We start from the raw sequence: 20789 nt of genomic DNA on the forward strand, positions 1-20789 counted from the left end.
GTAACAGGGTGGTTGGATCTAAAGCTGCCAGTGAAGCGTTTGTGATTCCAGGAGCTAAAGCGTTCATACAAGACCTTTATATGAAATACAGTAGATGCTGGAATGTGGGGCATTCTGAGAAGAGTACTTAGGAATAAGGCTTGGGCTCATTACTCAATACTACTCAGTGCTGGATGATTTATCACTGTGGTATGATATGTGTCTCACAACCAACCAACCAACTCACTTTCTCTCTACAAGTGTTTGTGCTGTACGTAGACATGAGGATACCACTTTACATGTTCTACAAAATGCCACTCTCCACAGGGTGACTCTTAAAACCCTTAAAAGACAAACAGCGTGGTTTTGTGGAGTCTGGCATTCTTATGAATACAACACTTATAATATAAAATCACATTTGATTGATTTGCACTGTAACAAATGGACAGACCTAACTTATCTAGGAGAAGAGAGAGCTGAAACTAGGGATGCACCGACAAGAACATTTGGCCAAAATGGAAACCTGGTAGAAGGCTGAACATGTTTTTCCCCATCGCACCAGTCAAAATTATTTCATAACAAAAAATATTTTAACATTTCAGCAGCACAATATGTTTGGTAGAGCTGTGTAATAATTTTACGTGCAATATTTAACCGTAATCATGTTTTCATGGTAAACACATCGAAAGAGCTGCAATAAAATTGTAAATAACAGCAAACTCAAACTGTATTACCTGCATGCAGGCTCATGTTGCAGACTGTGATCACATGACATAACTAAGCTGGAGGTAGAGTGAGGCAGAGCGAGGTAAAATTAAATAAAATGAGTTTAGACTGTGATCACATGACAACTAAGCTGGAGGTAGAGTGAGTCAGAGCAAGGTAAAATTAAGTAAAATGAGTTAGTGTAATAGGGGTGGGCGATATGGCTCTAAAATAATATCACAATATTTCAGGGTATTTTTGCGATAACGATATACTTGGCGATATAGGAAAACAGAAAAATAAATTAATTTCAGGAATATAGTATAATAGTATAACAGTATAATCATAATGTGGCAAAATAAATAATATAGCATAAAATAATATAATGCAGCAAAAAATATTGCAGTATATTTTCATGCATATAAACTGCAAACAAAAACTATAAACTAAAACAATTATACAATAAATACACTTAAAGCTTCACACTAAATAATGGACTACTTTTAAGACAAACCATCCCTATTATCATGATATGGATTTTTAATATCATGATATTTCTGTCACGATATATTGTATACGATATAATATTGCCCACCCCTAGTCTGTAATCACATAACATAACTAAGCTGGAAGTAGAGTGAGGCAGAGCAAGGTAAAATTAAGTAAAATGAGTAAAATCACAGACCCAAACTACTTTTTAGCCTAAGAGAAATTAGCACAGACAAGCCAAATGCTGAAAAACGTAACCTTAATTTATCGTTTTCATATTTCATATTGCGATATCTAAGCATTATCACACATCACATTTTTGTCCATATTGTGCACTCCTACCGCATGATATAAATTACTTGATCTTTTTAAGTATTCATCTTAATACCGAAAGTGTTTTTTTTGTTTGCCATTTTTGGCCAAATGTTTGGTGCATCCCTAGTTCAAATCCATTGACGAGGTACAGGTCAGATGCAGGGGCAGCACCCAGTAACAAGTGCCAAGGCTGGGTGGGTGTAGAACAGCTCACAAGTGCGTAGACCAACTGCTGAGCTTGGCTAAACTGTGCGTTATGATCACTTTCCAAGCAGGATGGGCATCACATGTAGCTCCTGGACCTGCTACAAGAACACGTTAACTAGCCAGTTTGCTCCACATGTCCATCCGGTCAGTGTGAGTAGGCTATAAAAGAGGTCTGGGCAACTTACACAGGGACCAGATCCCAGTCACATTCAGCAGGTAGTTCACTGTGAGGCATACATCAGCTAAAAGCACAGTGTAGTTGGTAGCTAGTAAGCTATTTGATGTGGTTTCCAAAAACAAAACTGAACCAGGCTGGACAGTTATGAGTAGGTTGACAAGAAAAGACAGGTCAACCATAGACACAGATGCAATTTGGCCTCTGCCATGAACCCATCTGTGCAGTGAACACACTCAGTGATACTGTGAGAACATGTGCCCAGAGCAGTGGATAATCATCATTATGAAACACAGGGAGCAGTAAGGGTTAAGGGCCTTGCTCAAGGACCCAACAGTGGGGGCCCACAACATCATCGTTGATGGCCCTGTGCTGAGCCACCACTGCCCCAATGTATTATATTCAGCACTTTCATATTGGGGTAGATTTTTTGTTGCATTACATTATTTTTGTGACTTTTTTACCTGGTTGTTACATTATTATTACTTTATACAAAATATTTGTATAAAATATTAAATAAAATATTAAATAAAACTTTAATATATTTATATATAGTATATTCTTGAAATTATATATATTTTTAAAAAGTTCCATGTTTTGTTATCGGAAAAAATCTTTATTACTTTATTACTTTATTACTCTGTTGCAATTGTATATTATTATTGCAAAAATACCCTAAAATATTATAATATTAGTTCAGGGTCATACCCCTAGAATGTAGTAAGGCTGTGCCATAATTGTACTGTACACGATAATATCATCATTTTTGAAAAGATGAAAGAAAACGCTCCATATTGTGATAATAGCAGTATAATATTCCTATTATTATAATTGTATTATTATTATTGTTATTATTATTATTATTATTATTATGTTGTTGTTGTATTTGTTTTGCTATTTTCTGTGTAGGTTAAATTGTATTTTTTGTATTGTTGCTATCCAATGAAAAACAAAACAGCAACTTTACAGATTAGTGATTCTAAATTCATTCTTAATTTGCAATGAAAGTGAAGGCAAAAAGAAATTATTTGCAGTCATTTTGGAGAATTCTGGTCCATTTATAAAGAAATTTAGACTTAGTATAAGGGACAGTTGTGTATTCAAAGTATGTAGTAAACTAAAAATCTATAAAAAAAAATAGTAGTAGTACTATGTATTATAAATAGAAACATATTTATCTTCAAACATATTAACCTCCCCAGCACCACGGACATCTACACCTCCAGGTGCAGGAAGAGGGCCACCTGCATCAGGAAGGATCCCACCCACCCAGAACACTCACTTTTTCTCCCGCTCCCCTCGGGCAGGAAACTGAGGAGCATCAAGTGCAAAACAACCAGACTCAGAAACAGCTTCTTTCCAGAAGCTGCAAGACTCTTAACTCCACCTAAACACCACACTGCACTTTACTTGCACTAAAACACTTTAACATGTTACTGCTCTTAATTCACACTATCATGCTGCTGTAGCAAAACTTGCACTGTGGATTTTATGTTGCTTCATTACTCCTTTATATTTTGTGTATTTATCTTGATATTTTATTCTTATTTTAATTTTTTTTTTTATCTTTATATTTATCTTTTTTTTTTTACAATTCTCTCTCGTTCCACCTCATGTACCACATGTGATGTGAATGGCAACAAAAGTCTCCTTAAATCCTTGAATCCTTAAACCCTTCAACTACAGAATGAGTGACACAGTCATATTAATACTTATTCTGTTGGGGTCATATTTAATATCGTAATAAAATAACCTGTAGTATCGTGATATTATCGTAGGGCGGGTGGTATCGCCCACCGCTGGGATGTAACAGGCGCTCAGCTCCAGTACAGTAGTTTAACCTGGCTGAACTTAAACAGCTACCGTTAGGCTATTGTTGTAGCGGAGATAAAGCCTGAACCCTGAACCGCTGAACCGGCGGGACTGTTCCTCCTCCCCGCGGCTTTAAATCCTCCACACAGCCCCTACACAGTCCCGGTACCACCTTCAACAACTTCTGGACCCGGTTCTGGGCCAACACCGTCGAGTTTCTACCTCTATAGCTACTATAGCTCCACCACCACCAGTACCGCTCCTCCTCCACTGCCATGCCGCTGAGCTCACCGCTGCACGCCCGGCCGGGCGCTCCCCGAGCCCGCAGCGCTCCCGAAGCAGCGCCGCGGCAGCGAGTCGAGAGCCAGCCGGGAAACCGAGAGACGAACGCGGACCTACCTTGAAGGAGGAGCCGCTGAGAGAGCCGTGTGGAGTCCGGGTCTCACGTTAAGCTCCAGCAGCAATGATATTCTCTCTCTCTCTTTCAATGTCTCTCTCTCCCTCTCTCTCTCTCAGCTGTCTAGCGGCTATTTCCGGGTTGTGAAACGTCACACTGACTGTTAGACAGGTTAAAGGAAAGACAGCGCTGGATATAAAAGCACACACTGAACACACTGAACTAAAGCCCGGCTCCAGACTGACCCAGACCCGCTGCCCGCTGTTTACAGCCCCCGCTCGGTCCTACAGAACACACACTGCGGCTGTAATTGGTAGTAAAGCCGCTGCTGATTATCTACCACCCCCTGTGGCTCACTGGAGCAACTGCTCTGACCGCCACACCTGACCCTCAGTCCCGTTATCCGGCCTACACACCACAGGCTACGTTCACATTACCAGGCTAAAGTGACTCAAATCGGATTTTTTGCTCAATGTGGCTCAGATCTGTTTTTTTCATGGCTGTGTGAACGTGAAAATCTGATTTTTTCAAATCAGATCTGAATCAATTTGGCTACATTCACATTACAACCCACATTGCTCAAATCTATATTTTTTGCTCAGATTCACATTGACAAATGTAAGTGACCAGTATCTGTCTGTGTAATGTGAACAAATATGTCCCTGAAACGCCTCACATGCGCCATTCAGGGTTCATACACGTTCTAAGCAATACATTTCAATGATTGTTTCATGCCTTTTTCAATGCCTTCAAGGCAAATTTTCATGACCATACAATTTTTAAAACATCAGTGCAGGCATGGACAATAAAAGCAAAAAATCAACTAAAACTATAATCAAATTTGATTATAGTAGGTCTAAAATAAATCTGATAAAATGTTGACACACAATCTTTAATAATGAAATGTGTGTCAGATCCTGAGAGCTTCATTGTGCAGGGATGCATTTTTGAATGAACTCTGAGCTGATGTATTTGTTAGCTCAAAATAGATTTTCTCATTTGATAAAATGAAACACAAAGATTTTATACCAATTTTTTTTCCAAAAATGTGGGGGTATTTTTATTTTTCCTAAACCTATCCAGAACTAGAAATTGCTTTTCCTGGTTTTCATGACCGCATGAACCCTGACATTGATACACTGACAGTTTATAAACACCGTCTTCTTCACCAACAAAAAAACCCGTCATATTTGAGAGACGACTCGTAGCTTTCCAAAGGGAAATGAATGCATTAGCAGCTCATATGTGGATCATCTTTTGATCAAGTGAAGAGCAAACAGCTTGTCTGAAGTACATGTTCAGACGGCTTGCTTTTGCTGTTTTGCAGCTTATAACTGCACAGCTGCACTCAGTACGCGTGGGTACAAGAAAGAAGCAAGCAAAAAGACGCATGAATTCCGATTTGACCGCTCACATTCATGTTTTGTGTCCATGGATCGGATATGTATCCAATATATGACCACATATGAAAGTGACTCAAATCTGATTAGAAAAAAATCGGATGTGGCATGTTCACACAGCCACATTGAGCCACATTGAGAAAATAAATCAGATTTAAGTCACTTTAGCCTGGTAATGTGAACGCCTTTGACATGTCTTCCCATTTATACCATGACAGAGTGGAAAAATAGTGACCCTGCAAAATACCCAGTCAAAAAATCCTAGCCTGTGGCCAATCTGACTACAAAGTCTTTAACTAGTCTGTCAGTAAAAAGACTGTGACTTGTGTTTAGATGTGAGAGGCTGTCTGGTTTTAGTCTATTAAACGTCTTTTCAGAGTTTTGGGTTAGCAAGTATAAGCCTTCTGAGTGAGATAAGTAAAGTGAGATAGTGTAGGCAGCAAGGCGTCAAGTCAGCATGTATTGCGTTTGAGACACATCCACTGGGGCAGAACTGACAACCCAACAATAAACTCAAATGGCGTGAAGGTTCTGTTCAGAGTGGAGGATCAATCAGCTCCAGGTTTGCTCGGCCCTCTAATTAACCCACCTGAGACTAATTAAAGGCTGGTTTAGGAGGAGATATAAATGGGCAGAAAGCGAAGCACGCTTTCTATCTAAACGCACTTCAGTACAGTAGCTGTTCACAGTGTATTAGTAGAGTTCACAGAGCTTGTGTTAGAGAGAGCAGAGCTGCGACATGGGGAAAGAGAGAATTCACATCAACCTGGTGATTATCGGCCATGTGGACAGTGGCAAGTCCACCACCACAGGACACCTCGTGTATAAGTGTGGTGGCGTGGACCCCAGAACCCTGGAGAAGTATGAGAAGGCTTCTGCTCAGGTTGGAATGCATGAGTTTGTAATTTTGGATGTATTATCATTATATTTTCTGTTGAAGTCTTACTAGTGAATATTTGGTTAATGTAATTCTGTTCACTTAAACGTTTGGTGCAGTTTAAGGACCCTTTTACCAAAGTACCTAATGGGTATAAATGTTTGACTTGACCTATTTTATTTATTGATATATTCATACAATATAAGATGTATACCTCACGTTCATTTAAATAATGTGAATAATGTTAATAAAAGTGCATGTATACAGTTTAGGACCTGTAGTTTTGTCTCAGAAGTTAATCTTACAGGGTGAGAAAATATTGATAATTGTATCTTTTTAAGCTTACAAAATTTAGTAATTTTAATCCAACTCTAGTGTAGACTGTAGTAGGTAAAGAAATTAGTATATATTTACCAACTTATGATTTAATTAAATATTATTAAATATTTAAATAAATATTAATGTTTTTAAAGGGAATAGTTGCCTTGTCATGCTGTCTTATTGTCAATGGCATTTAATGATCTTTAATGATTGTCACTTATTGCAATAATTTCTTTGAAGATACATTGTCCACAAAACATTATCCTGAAAGGCCTACCTCTTGCCAAAGCCAAAACAATTTATACTGTTTGAAAGCCTGATAATTTAATTTATGAGTAGCAGTGCTGATACCATGTGCTGCAGTTGCACCCATGAACAATTTTTGCCAAATCCTCTCTGGAACCAAGAGATCTGATTCAAACCCTGAAGTTTCTTTTAATGTACAGTTTTACATGTAAATGCTTTTAGCTTGGACCTCTTTAAAAACTATTTGGTTTAACATGAATTGTCTCTTCACTCTATTCTAAACCAACTTCTCTTATTAATCCACAGATGGGCAAAGGTTCCTTCAAGTACGCCTGGGTTCTAGACAAGCTCAAAGCAGAACGGGAGCGGGGGATCACAATTGATATTTCTTTATTAAAGTTCAACACACAGAAGTATGTAATTACAATAATAGATGCACCCGGCCATCGTGACTTCATTAAGAACATGATTACTGGAACCTCACAGGTACAGTATACCTTAAACGATTTTGAAATTATGCTGGTTTAATCGAATGTGACATGATTGGATCAGCATTCTGATTGTAATGCTTCTACTTATCCATTTCCAGGCTGATGCTGCTCTCCTGGTGGTTTCTGCAGCGAAAGGGGAGTTTGAGGCCGGGATCTCTCGAAATGGTCAAACGAGGGAGCACGCCTTGCTGGCTTACACCCTCGGGGTGAAGCAGCTCATTGTGTGCGTCAACAAAATGGACGTCACGGAACCCCCTTTCAGTCAAAAACGATATGATGAGGTGGTGAGAAATGTGACTGTCTTCATTAAGAAGATAGGCTATGACCCTACAGCAGTGCCTTTTGTTCCTGTATCTGGCTGGGGTGGTGATAATATGCTTGCACCATCTCAGAAGGTGAGGCAGCAGTTCTTTTCAAATCTTAACCAACTAGGCTGTACTGTGGCGCTTCAGTGTTGGAACTCAACAGCATTGAGACTTTTCTTGTCTAATGATATACCTGCTTTTGAATCTTATTCTTTTAGATGTCTTGGTTCAAGGGCTGGAAGATAAAGAGAAAAGATGGCTACTCTGGTGGCAAGACGTTGTTGGAGGTGCTGGATTCACTGTACCCTCCAGTCCGCACTGCCAACAAGCCCCTCCGGCTGCCCCTGCAGGATGTCTACAAAATCGGCGGTTAACTTGCTTACTATTTTCATCCCACACATAGTAGTTTTTCCCACTTACCAGCCTGAATTTTGTTAATTTTATCCCATTCCTCTGGCTTGCTCTTCCCAGGAGTTGGCACAGTTCCTGTCGGCAAGATTGAGACTGGGATCCTGAAGCCTGGGATGGTGCTGACTTTCTCCCCAGCTAAGCTGACTGCCGAGGTAAAGTCCATTGAGATGCATCACCAGGGGCTTCAGACAGCTCTGCCTGGCCACAATGTGGGATTCAACATCAAGAACGTGGCTGTGAAGAACCTGAGACGAGGAGACGTGGCTGGTAATGCCCAGCAAGACCCACCGTCTGATGTCAGCAGCTTTGTTGCTCAGGTATGCTGTTGGTTAAGCTCCTTGAGTGGATGGGCTTTGATTATGGTTATAAAGTCCCACCTTGCTGTGCTCTGACACTTAAATCTAAGATTTCATAAATTGAGGCTGTTGGATCCTGGAGCAAGTGAAATTGTACAGGAAGGTATTTGAGAATCCAGCCACCACAGTGGCTGAAAGTTGCATTGATTTGATTCTTGCAAATGCAAGGTTTGGTTCCAGGCTTTGATTGCTTGCCCTATAAGGTTTCTTTCCTCTATTGAAAATGCAGAAATAGTTTGAAAGGCTAAATGTAAAGTGTTTGTGCTTTTATATTGAATAACCTAACATTGTGTGTCCTTTCCTTATAGGTGATCATTCTGAATCACCCTGGCAAAATCAAGAATGGCTACTCTCCAGTGCTGGACTGCCATACAACCCACGTGACCTGCCGGTTTGCAGAGCTACGGGAGAAGCTTGACCGGCGCACAGGGAAGAAACTGGAGGACTGGCCCCAGGTCCTAGTGTCAGGAGATGCTGCCACAGTCAAATTTGTTCCCATTAAACCCATGTGTGTGGAGAGCTTCTTTACCTACCCACCTTTAGGTGAGTTTCAACTGGCAATCACAAACAATCAAACCCATAGATTTGATGCTCTTTAGATCAGCCATTAACTGCCATGTAGGGTCAGTAGATCTGCTTATTATTAACTAGTGATTAAATTACTTGCTTTATTTTAGTAACTTTAAGGGGTTCTTTAACTCTAGAACGCTAACGCCAGTTGATTTTAACTAAATTTTTTCATTTGACTTTTTTGTTTTTATTTTATTGTTTGAGTTGCATGGGACTTTGGGTAGCTTCAGGGTGCTCATTGTTATGGTTTATTACCTCCTCCCATTTGTTTTTATTTTGTGATTCATGTTAAATGTAAAGTGCCAAGGTTCCAAAACTTGTTGCAGTGTATACCCAGTGTTATTCATGATGTTACGTATTAGTGTTTTTTTTAGGTCTTTTTTTTTTTTTTTTTTTTTTTTGGTTAGTTTTTTTCCCCCAAAATCTCCTGGAGTATGGGCTGTGAGCAGTTTTGTCTCTTTTCAGGGCGCTTTGCTGCCAGGGACCTGAAGCAGACGGTTGCAGTAGGGGTCATCAAATCTGTGGAGAAGGTGGATCAGACAAAGAAGACTGGGCAGAAAGCTCAAGTATGCAAATGAATTAATCATTTAACACTTTTTATGCCTTTTTTTTTGTTTACCAGCAGTCTGGTATGTGAGCCTGATGGCTGTATATTTGTGTTTTAAGATGGTACATAGTAATTTATGTTGACCTGAAAATGGAGCTGTATGTTTTTGATGAGTGGACACTGTTGGAATTGTCTTAAATATTTAAGTACCTGGTTCTTATTGTAAAAGCTGCTAGACTGCAAAATTTAATTTACTTAAGTTAATACTTTTGTATTTTGAATCTGAATCCTGAGTTCATGTTTGAAGCCTGCAATTTCTTAACCTTGTAATATGAAGGTGGAATAAAGAGAAGGTGGTCCAGTAAATTTGTGTAATGTCTTTTTAATCTTTATTTTTATTAACTTTTAAAAAATTTCAATATTTAAAAGTGAAATGGGCAATGCAGTTCCTTCAGGCCTCCAAAGGAACAAGGGCAAAACTGCTAAGAGAAAGTATTTCCAAGGTTGTGATGCAATACTAAGGTGGTGTGCCAGTACTTGCAAGTCATGAGACCAGAAGTTCAACAATGTCTGATCTTAACCTGGAGGCATATTTACTGTTTGCCCTCCCCCTTCTTAATCATATGAATGCTACAGTATTTGAATCATGGTGGCATTTTTGCCTCTTGGTTTAGTAGACCCTTGTGGTAATTTAACTGGTGAGACAATCCTGGAGCTCATGGCTTTCAGCAGGTCCATCCTGTTCTGATGTCTGGCTTAACCTGTGGTGGTAAACTCATAACACAAGTCACAAAACAACGCAAAACCACCTTTTAATTTGCTACAACCAACCAGTGAACTGGTCCACTTGGAAACCTCCATGGATGGCTGTATTTTAGCACACTTCACGTTGAGTATTTCCCTGATCTAATAGTGTTCATGTGCTAAATGATCTTACTACTTACATGTGAACTTAGAAGTATGAGCAAGTCACAAAAATAGGGCTCGAAAGGTTTGCATGCATATAGCTTACAAAAATGAAATGTCCTGAGTAAAGCACCTCCTAATTAAAACAGTCCAAAGCAAACTAAAATAGAATTAGCATCACAGCATCATCTTGCCTAACACAGTTTGAGTTGCATAATGTCCCTGAAGCAATTATGTGCATTTAAAAGTGGTTCCCAGTACAAGACTTGCCAAACGGTCCCTCTGGCTGTTCAGGGCTGAATTCAGTTGAGCAGGGCAGGAAATACAGTTGTGAATGCTGATGGGCATGAAAAGACAGGGCCCCACTTGTCCATTTAGGATTACAAAGCCAGCACAAAACCTAATGCTGGGCAGGCCTTTATTGAGTGTCTTGCAGTCCAGGGACACTTATAGTACAAACACCTCACGGTAGTTAAAGCAGTTACAGAAAATGACCATTTTCCCTGTGACTTCACTTTTGTAATGTACCAGGTTTGATGTCTTGTACTGGTAGCAGTGTGTGATTGTCAAGTCCCAGCTAGTGGGTGACAAATTGAAGATTACTAAATTGGGAGGAAATTGTGAACTCCATCCTTTTTCTTTTTTATTTTTTTTTTCCCTGCCAATCATTCACCACACTGTAAAACAACTTGGACTTAATCATTCTGATTGAAAAAAAAAATAGAACTATGGTCACTGGCTTTTGTGCAGTGCATTAAAGGAGGAATCTGGTTTGAAAGACTTGGGATGTAGTGAAACATGACTAATGGCAACATTTGTCTAATAGCCCACCTCCGTTCACCCCAGGCCCCCAGCTTTTCCCTTCCAAAACGTGCCACCGGAAGTGTGCTGGTGAGGGATGAGAGGACCATTTGAGCAAAGCTATCCATTTCAGGGTGTATTTGAACCAATAATAGTGTTTCCGAGCCGTTTTCGATTATGACTCGGCCCATGTTCTTTTTTACAAAAAACTGATTTTCTGTCATTTGATTCATAAGATTAATAATCTGTTCATAGCTTTAGAAAATAACATTTTTATACAACTATGCTTACGATGACGTGAAAAAACTGACCCAAAATACCGTGCTGTAATGTTTGGAGAAGTTGCTCCTTACAATTCAAAAGTACAGAGCCGATTGCCATCAAACAGGGTTAAAGTAACCTCTTAAGTTGCAAATATAATACTACTACTACTAACAGTGATTATACATTGTAGATAGTAAGATGGTAGTAAATATAAGTAAGATGCATGGCCATGAGAATTATCATGTATAGATAGAACTATAGTTTATATTACACATTTATCATCATTACAGAGTTTCTAAATGCTTGTTATATAGACAAACTATGAATAATCTTCAGTAAATCTGTGGACTAATATTGGGTATCAGTAATTCTAGTCTATATCTGCTGTTCAATAAAATAAAAGCCCCATTCTGGGATGGAATGGAGCTTTTCCCATTGTGTAGTGAATAGTTCTGTGCAGCTCCTATAAACAGTATGGTTGTTTGCACGGCATGCAGATGATTATGGTTGTTTCTCTACACCCCAAGTCCACTTCACACCTTCTCCTTTAACTGACTCAACAAAAAAAAAAGAAAGAACATTACCACCAGCAGTTAAATGTGGTGGTGTTAGCATTATGGTGTGAGGAAGTTTTAATGCTTCCAGAAAGTCCTACAGAACCATGTGACCTTATTAGGCATAAGTGATTATTCTAAAAGACACTGATATGAAACAGCAAATTCCCTTTCAACATCAGTCTAGTGAATGTCCTTATTTGAACTCTACTGCAACGATAAGGCAAGACCTTATACATTGCTATAAATACAGCACTGACAGAAGCAAACAGATAACACCAGACACCAGATTTCACCCTTCCATCTGAAACAGTATTTTATTTCATATTTTGAAACAGATCTGTAGGTCACAAATTTCATGTGGCTGTTTACTGTATTGTGTTATCACAGCAGGTTTGTATGTGAGTGACGGAAAAGTGAGTGTCGAGTTAGCTTCTTCTGCTTAATACGGTCTGCTCTGTTGCGTTTCGTTTGTACTGACAACCTGAGTATTGTCTCCCAACATAAAACAGTCAAGACCTGGCTAGTTACTTGAGAAGAGAGGCAGCACCTGAATATCGCTGGACGAGCTCGTGTTGCATCAGGACCCTCTGCGGTATGTTCCTTAAAACATATCTTTATCTATATGTTAACTGAAGACTATGACGAAAAACAACATATTCCTTATGAATGGAATGCTTCAAGTATCATTATCATCATTATCTCAACGCCTTCAATGCTCACCAATAATAAAGAGGGTGAAGGGGAATGTGAAGTGAGGGAGGACCACAATGCTTCTGTGTCTGGAACTGTGAAAGAAGTAAAAAGAATGACGTCTATTGATAACACAACTGTAACATTTCAGAGCAGTGTCCTGTATAGAGATGAGTGTTCAGAGTCCTGGATCAGAAATCAGTAGAAGTGGAAAGAAGCTGTTAAGAAATAAGACAAGGAGAGAGAGGCCACACACACACGATTTAACCACAATAACGGGTTGTGTGCATTACACAGGTTCAATCATTTCATTTCACAGAAGAAAACGAGGGCGAGAGATAGTAAACATCTTATGAGTAAGTAATCCGTCCTTGGACGTGCTATAGTGGTACACTGAGAGATGTGGAGGTAAAAACATGATCAACACTCTCTATGATCCGAAAACCACTTTTTTTGCTCCCTTCTGTTACGTCCGCAAGGCAAAATGTCAACACACGTCAACAATGACCAGTCCGCATTATAATACTTTACTTTACAGTTCACTGAACAGAACTGGCCCTGGGTGTGGTAAGCTGATGGGCAAAATACAAGTACACACACCTTATTTTTTTGTTTTTTTTTTGCTCCACTTTTAAATGTTTTCTCACACTAACACAAGGTTTTATATTTACACACGGACACAAAACACTCACGTATGTGGGTTTGTGTGCAGCTGACACCGATATAATACCTATGTACAATCGTTATATACAAAAGCAAGAAGTTAAGAAGTGGAACGGCTGAAGAAGTGGAGGATGTGGGTAAACGCAGCCTTGGCTGATCTAGACTGTTCTAAAGAGGAATGATAACACTGATAAAGTTAGATACTCGTCACACTGCAGCTCCTTGATGGCGAGGAAGTTAATACAGGGTTTCGCTTACTGCTGCTTTTTTGTGGGTTTGGTTTTCTATTTTTTAAAGTCCTGTGGAAGTTACGACAGCTATTTACAGCGTTCATCTCAGTAAGATGTGAACTAGGTGGGCGGGGCTTCGCAGCTGGTGATTGACTCGTGGGTGTCAGTCAGACAGGATGTGGACGAAGGACATGGGGAAGGCACCTTTCCTCTCCGGCTGCCCTTCGATGTGTCCAATCTGAAAAGAAAAGAAAGACAAAGGTGAGAAAGGGATGATTAAAGCAGCAAGATTTTCTGACAGACCCTTTATTTTCCTATGGTCTAAGTTTTGGCCTGAACAATTTTAAATGACAGCAGATTTCCCCCCAAATTTCTTAACTAATTAGAGTTGGGGATTTGGATAAAAGTCTATGAAACCAAAAGTCTATGAAAGTCAAACCACGGCACACAGTGTAAATGTCAAAGTGCACAACTACCAACAAAAAAGTAACACATACATTCAAATAATCATGACATATTTGCATCTCTGCTTTAGATCCTGGTTTTCAGTATTTTTTTGTGGTAGAGAGAACCTCAAATCAAAATGATTGCCTCTGATTACTGATGCATGATGCAGATGTAACAGACCAAGCTGAAAAGTGCATGTGATGGAAAAATAGGTGTGTGCTCGTTATTGTAGGGGTGTGTGTGTGTGTGTGTGTGTGTGTGTGTGTGTGTGTGTGTGTGTGTGTGTGTGTGTGTGTGTGTGTGTGAGAAAAGAAAGAAAATCTTAAGTATGGGTATATGCTGAATCTAGTTGGGGGGGAAGCTCACTGAAACCACACAGGAAGTTTATGGTTTTAAAGGAAATGGCAATGCTTACTCTTCAAGTGTCAGCCTTAATTTTAACAGTGTAAAAATGGCACTTTTATGAAGTTATGTTAATAAAGACTAGGCGTGTAATGAAAACAATTCAGATGCAACATATAACCCAGGATTTAAAAAAACAACAACAAAAAAAGAGCAGTATGCAATTACTAACACAATAGTAAAAACCCGCCTCTTATATTTTACAGACCTAAATCTAAAGGCAAAGAAGCTCAAACACAGTAAAAACACTAGAAATACAGATATTATGTTAAATGATCACAACAGTTTCTGGGAATAGTTTCTGTTATTGGCACCAAGGCAATGGTACAGGGTGCTTAAAATACCAAACACACCAAATAACAATAATAATATGTCTGGATCAGTTTTGGACATGCCTAATATGCTACTTAATTTATGTGCTCCACATGAATATCTGAAATGTACTTGTTTGTATTTGTTTTTAAATTATTAATTTAGCCTAATACATTCAACATGAGCTTTGCTGATTTATTGGCAGTGCTGATGAACATGTAGATATTTAGATGAGCTTCAAAAAGCACACATTTTCTTTTACTATTGGAAATCGAGAATTAGAGAAGTTAGTTCCAAAAGGTGTATTAGGCCAGATGCTAACAACATGTAAACTCAGTCCTGGGGTGTTTTAAATGCTCCAATACTTCGACACTTTATTGAAATGAAACACAGCTAATGAATGTGGTCTCCTAGAAGTGGAAGTGAAAACCATAGAACTAAGAGATGCTGCAGTTTTACTCACCCACCACTCCTGGTCCTCCTCTCCGGTTACCACAATGACTTCACCCTCTACAAACGTCAGCTCGTCATCATTGTCTGCCTGACAGTCATATATGGTCTTCACTCGTCGTGTTTTACTTTTCCCCTGGATGCAGAAAAGCAGAATAAATCATTCAATATTCTTCAAGTAACTCAAAGCATCAAATACATTACAGCATTAATCTGTAGTTCAAAATAAAAATACAGACCATTTAACATTGTTTTGTTAGCCATACCCTAATTATTCGTATGCTGAATGCACTCATATGACAGACTGTAAAAAAGCTTTTTTAGGTGCAGGTTTATTATTTTACTATTTATTTCATAGGGCCCCAGACTTACACAGTCCAATCATCCCTGGGATGATAAAAATAGGTAATAGGAGGAAACTATAGCTCTTTTGAGATGGGAATTTAGCTCCAATTTAACAGCTCCACTTTAACAAGACTCTATAAGTTGTACAGGGTTCTTGCTCTATTTTAAAAGTCAAATTTAATGCTTTAAGGCCCAAAAATGTAGTCATAACTTCCTAAGTAGAAAATAATTTATTGTATTGAAAATTAAAACTTAACATTTTCCATTTGTTATCAATTTATTAATTTATTTTTCAACATGTTAGCATATAAGCTAGCTCACCACTAATGTTAGCTAGCTCTCCGCTAACCCTAGTTTTCTCCCTGGTAAAGTAGCTAACTCTCTGCTAATGTTAGTATGTTAGCTAGCTCACCGCCAATGTTAGCTAGCTCTACGCTAACCCTAAGTCTCTCCCCAACAACATTAGCTAGCTCTCCGCCGATGTTAGCTACCTCTATACTAACCTTAGTTCTCTCTTCAGTAAAGTTAGCTAGCTCGCCGACAATGTCAGCTAGCTCTCCGCTAACCTTAGTTCTCTCCCTGGTAATTCGTCGCTAATGTTAGTATGTGCTTTTCCACTGGCATTAAAATGTAATATTTACAGCAAATTTAAGACAATTTAAGACCTTAATTATAACAATTTTATTTCGAAAACGTTTTAAGGACCCGCGGGAACCCTGTTGTATGGAACCAGGATCTACAGTCACGGAGGAGATGAAATCACAGCCTGTTCATGTGATGAATGTATGCAGTTCATTGATTAGCAGCCACTGTTGCTTTCACTGGACATATGTAATGAAAATTGGAAATCAATTGACCTCCATTCTCCATTTTCATGTGATCCCAGCACTCATTACATTACACTACATTACATTTGGCAGACGCTTTTGTCCAAAGCGACTTGCAAAAGTCAAGTACAAAAGTAATAGGAATTAAGATAAACCATTTTAGATAGGGCTTAAAGGAGGTCGAAGGGAAATAATAGGATAGAGAAGTGAAGGAGGGGAAGAAGGAAATGAGGTTAGAAGTAGTTAGTGTGTTAGAGGTGTTAAGAGAGTAAGTGCTCTTTGAAGAGTTCTGTCTTCAGGAGTCTCTTAAAGACTCACACACAATAGCTACAGTGTTACTAGCTATGAAAATGAACTGAATATTTTAGGCCAAAACATAGTCACACTTTTTGTGGCTTCTTTGGATGGATTTTGGAAAATGACAATAATACGTATGTTACAATTATTTATGGCACAATATAACCACCAAAAATTGGTTATCATGACAGACCTATATAAAATACCAGATCTGTGCACATTCTTAGTCTACACTTAGAATGTAAAGACAGTAATGACAGCTGACTATTAGTTTCAGGTAAAAAAAAACAGAACTCACTGTATTGATCTTCCTGGGCAGTGGTACTGGGGTATCCGGGGCGCATGCTGGACTTCCGTTGGTGTCTTCACTGGGAGGTGTGGGCTGAGGTGAGGGTTCTGCTGGCTGAATGGACGTTGGAGTCTCTGGTGATTCAGATTTGGGGGTCACTTCTCCTGGAGGGGGCTTATGAACAGGCTCAGGGGCTACAGGTTTGAGGATGGGGAGGTCAGCCAGTTGGGGTTTCGGGGGAAGGTCTTTCAGTTGGGGTTTGGGGGGCAGATCTCCAAGCTGGGGTTTAGGAGGCAGGTCAGAGAGATGTGGTTTAGGGGGCAGTTCTCCTGGTTTGGGGGGTAATTCTGAGGGCTGGGGTTTAGGGGGTAGGTCTCCTGAATGAGGTTTATCAGGTACAGGAACTTTCTGTGGAGTGTCAGAACACTGCAGAGATTTCTGGAACAGCAGTACAGGCTCGTGAGGCTGGCTGGGTCTGTCCACGGACGGGTGGTGAATGGTCTCAATCTTGCGCAGAGCAACTGAGGAGGAAAAGAGGAGAAGTCTTGATCTTTTTTCTGGAGCTAACATTTTCTACACACAGGCTACACTCTGGCAGTGTGCTAAAGTATAATAATATCCACATAAAAACTGATATCTAAACATAGTGGCGCTCACCTAATTGTTATTAAGCAAGCTTAAAACACAGTGTAATAACGTAAGAATAAATAGCTCTGTATTAACGTGCATTTCTAAATTTGGCAAACTTTTACAAGAAGAGGTTGTATAAGTTTGAGTTCCTCTGTGTAAAATATTTTATAGCAAAATCGGTAAAAGGCATAAATTTAATGCAGGGCTATAGACAATCTTTTGGTTGCACAGGTTTCTTAGTTGCACCAGCACAAAAGTTAGAAGCACCCAATTTTCAGCAAATGCACTGCATTTAACATTACAGTTTTACAGGTTCACTTTTTTATCGTTGTCCACAAAGGCAATATTGACTGTAGTTTAATATGATATGTGGATTATGGTTATAGTTTACTCAGGTGTTTAGTTGTTACCGCAGAAATTTAGGATGCAGCTGCTGGCACAATGCTAGCTAGGCTTACGAACTGCTGGAGTCAATGGAGATGCTAATGGCTAACTGGCGATGCTAACTGTTTTCCTAATTAATTCTGTTGGTAACAGAATTACATTACTGCGCTTATATTTATGTGAAGATAGACAACACAGATTCTTTTATACAGGCTTTTATAATTATTGCAATTATCAATTTCTCAAAGGCTGTAAGCATATAACTTACCCTTCTGAGGTAGTTTGGGAAGAACCCTTGGGCCAAGTGTAGATTTAGTGGTACTGGATGTAGTGCTTAGGTGCAGAACACAGTCAGAAAAAAAATAGATTATTTACACAGAGAGGCACTGCAACCAGTCGAGACACGGCAACCAAATAATCTGTAAACAACTTTAAAGACGATGTGATTAAGAATTTATTAATAATTTACGTTACTAAATATTCAGAGATAAAACTTCAGTGCGTGTCTCTTCATGAAGACAAAATCCTTCAAAGTCTCTCTCTCGCTCAAAAAAAACTGTCATTCAGTTCACTACACATTCCACCAAAAGACCAATTTACAGTTGAGCTAATCCTCATTACTATGCATGTCAGTCAGTCCAGCTACAGAAGAATCAGCCTAATGAGCTGCCAATCCCCAAGCTTTGACAATAAACAAGGAAATGGGGTATACCTAAATGTGAGCAAGAATAAAACAGTGAATGCATGACAAACATTTGACAGCTGAGAAGAATCTGGACTTTGTTAACCCCTCAATATCCCGGCTATATTATCCCTAAGTCTTATTATTTTGTTACTACTTTGACTACAATACAAACTTCTTAACTTCTTAAGTTCTTCTTTATTTCAAAAGCCACAGGATAGCAGTATGTACCGGCATAGATATGCACACATGAGGTGTTACCTTGTAAGTGAGGTTGAACACTGGCTAGCATGTTCATGGCAAAATAATGTGAATTATCTAAAGTTCGTAACAAAGGCTGACACTGGGAGCTAGATCGATTGGACAATCTATTTCTTTAGTTGTGTTAACTTTACTTGGCATTTCCATCCACAGTGGACAGCACAGTGGGTGCTAACTTTCTATGTGATCAGATGCACATTCAATGCAGAAGCCCTCACAGGCAAATCCCATAGGTCAGTACAGCGCTGTTCTTTAGCTTCCATAAGACATGGGAAAGGTATTGGAACACAATAGCAGTAGTTGTCCAATAACATTTAGCACATCGGAGTTTATGTACCACAAAAAATGGAAAATTTTCATATATTCACTTTGAAAAAGGGGATATCAAACCTGTGCACTTTTCATAAATTCTGCTCTATTTACCTTTGTTGCTGTAATATCCCTTCAAAGCGGTTTGCTACTGGAGACATCTTGTTGATGGGAGGTGGAGTGGAGTCGCTTCCTGAAAGTATGAAGTCAGTGGAAGGTACATAATCAATATGTGGTTTTGAAGGTGCTTTCTGCTAAACTCTCTGCACTCCTGCAGACAAGGTACACAATGAAATATGCAACAGAACACTGTGTACTAATGATACAGATCTGCTGTAACTGCAGAACCTGGGCAATACATAGTGACCAGATACACTCTGAGTGAGCAGATGTTCCCAAAGAAACTATTATATATGTATTTGACTGTTTATATCTTTAATAAAAAATCTTATCATTAATTCTGCTACTGCTTTTAGAAAACTGAACCACCTCCAGAAATATGTGGCCAAGCCCAGCTTCTGTAGTTACCCAGCATCATGCGAAGCACTGGAGCTGACATCAGAGGGGAGGGTAATGGGTAGAAATCGAGGCTGTTAGTCTGAGCTTTCCATTTCCTCTTTTCTAGCATCTACTCAGGTGTAAGTAATCTTCCAAAAGGAATATGTAGACATTGTTTGGTGTATGAAGTTCACTTTCTTAGTTCGGAGCTGTGCAGGTATTCTAGCTAGCATGGGATTGAACCCCATGAATCTGAACACAAGCCTCCATTACTTATTAGCTACAGCTACATTCCTCAGCCAGTTTAAGAATTCCCCTATGTTCACACAGCAGGTAAAAGTCGCTTAAATATGGGACACAGATGTTTTATTTGTGTGGCAGTGTGAATGCAAAAAAAAATCCCACTTAAAAATTTTTTATTCCAATTTGAAACACTTTTATTTATGGCAATATGGCTCAACTTTCCATGATGCAAAGGGAAATTGGGGACAATACTATGGGTAGGGTTTTAGTGGTGGTAAGTGCTGGGAGTTATGAACAAAAATCCATATCACGGTATTTTGCAAGGTTCTGACAGTTTTACAGTATATTACAGTAATTTTTTTTTCCAATTATTATTTATTTATTATAAAAAGAGATAGGCCAACAAATTGAACAGCTTCTTTTACAAAACTAAATATTTTAATAAATAGTTTCATAAACACTATGAATTAATCGAAAATACTAAAAGCTTTATTGCATAAGTAAAACACAAGTTTAATATCAATTTACAGTGTGTTTTTCCTGAAGTCATTTATATTAAAAATGTTATAGTTACTTATATTGTAAGGAGCAGCAGCAGAAGCTGCAGGTGTTCTGTTTTCATGTTTCTCCAGGCAGGACAGCGTGAGACTGAGCTCAGCTGCGATCACTGTGCTTCTTTGCCGGCGTTCTACACTTCTA

At 39.0% G+C, this 20789-nt stretch overlaps 3 protein-coding genes across 7 annotated transcripts in view; 1 reads left to right on the plus strand and 2 right to left on the minus strand.

Moving 5' to 3' along the window:
• The window catches only part of fam49bb (family with sequence similarity 49 member Bb), an 83857-nt gene extending 79464 nt beyond the window's left edge, over positions 1 to 4393 (minus strand). Inside the window, exon 1 of the mRNA XM_007258593.4 lies at positions 4082 to 4393. The gene's annotated coding sequence lies outside the window, so the exon portion shown is untranslated. The remainder of the gene's footprint in view (positions 1 to 4081) is intronic.
• A 1666-nt stretch (positions 4394 to 6059) lies between these two features.
• Positions 6060 to 9969, plus strand: si:dkey-37o8.1 (Elongation factor 1-alpha-like). Its single transcript, XM_007258592.4, has 7 exons — positions 6060 to 6362; positions 7230 to 7409; positions 7513 to 7809; positions 7938 to 8088; positions 8191 to 8447; positions 8795 to 9029; positions 9522 to 9969. Exons 1-7 carry the CDS (start codon positions 6219 to 6221, stop codon positions 9632 to 9634), a joined length of 1377 nt encoding a protein of 458 aa, XP_007258654.3. The 5' UTR covers positions 6060 to 6218; the 3' UTR covers positions 9635 to 9969.
• Positions 9970 to 12418: 2449 nt separating this feature from the next.
• The window catches only part of asap1b (ArfGAP with SH3 domain, ankyrin repeat and PH domain 1b), a 100143-nt gene continuing 91772 nt past the window's right edge, over positions 12419 to 20789 (minus strand). For all 5 annotated transcript variants that reach the window (XM_049463294.1, XM_049463291.1, XM_022667018.2 and 2 more), the window contains 5 exons: positions 19464 to 19542; positions 18366 to 18430; positions 17093 to 17604; positions 15339 to 15461; positions 12419 to 13952 (listed from right to left, as the gene is read on the minus strand). In XM_049463294.1, the coding sequence (XP_049319251.1) occupies positions 13878 to 13952; positions 15339 to 15461; positions 17093 to 17604; positions 18366 to 18430; positions 19464 to 19542 (854 nt within the window). In that variant the 3' untranslated portion in view covers positions 12419 to 13877. The remainder of the gene's footprint in view (positions 13953 to 15338; positions 15462 to 17092; positions 17605 to 18365; positions 18431 to 19463; positions 19543 to 20789) is intronic.

This window comes from Astyanax mexicanus, chromosome 1, assembly GCF_023375975.1.
Source record: "Astyanax mexicanus isolate ESR-SI-001 chromosome 1, AstMex3_surface, whole genome shotgun sequence".
In the NCBI taxonomy this organism is placed as follows: domain Eukaryota; kingdom Metazoa; phylum Chordata; class Actinopteri; order Characiformes; family Acestrorhamphidae; genus Astyanax; species Astyanax mexicanus.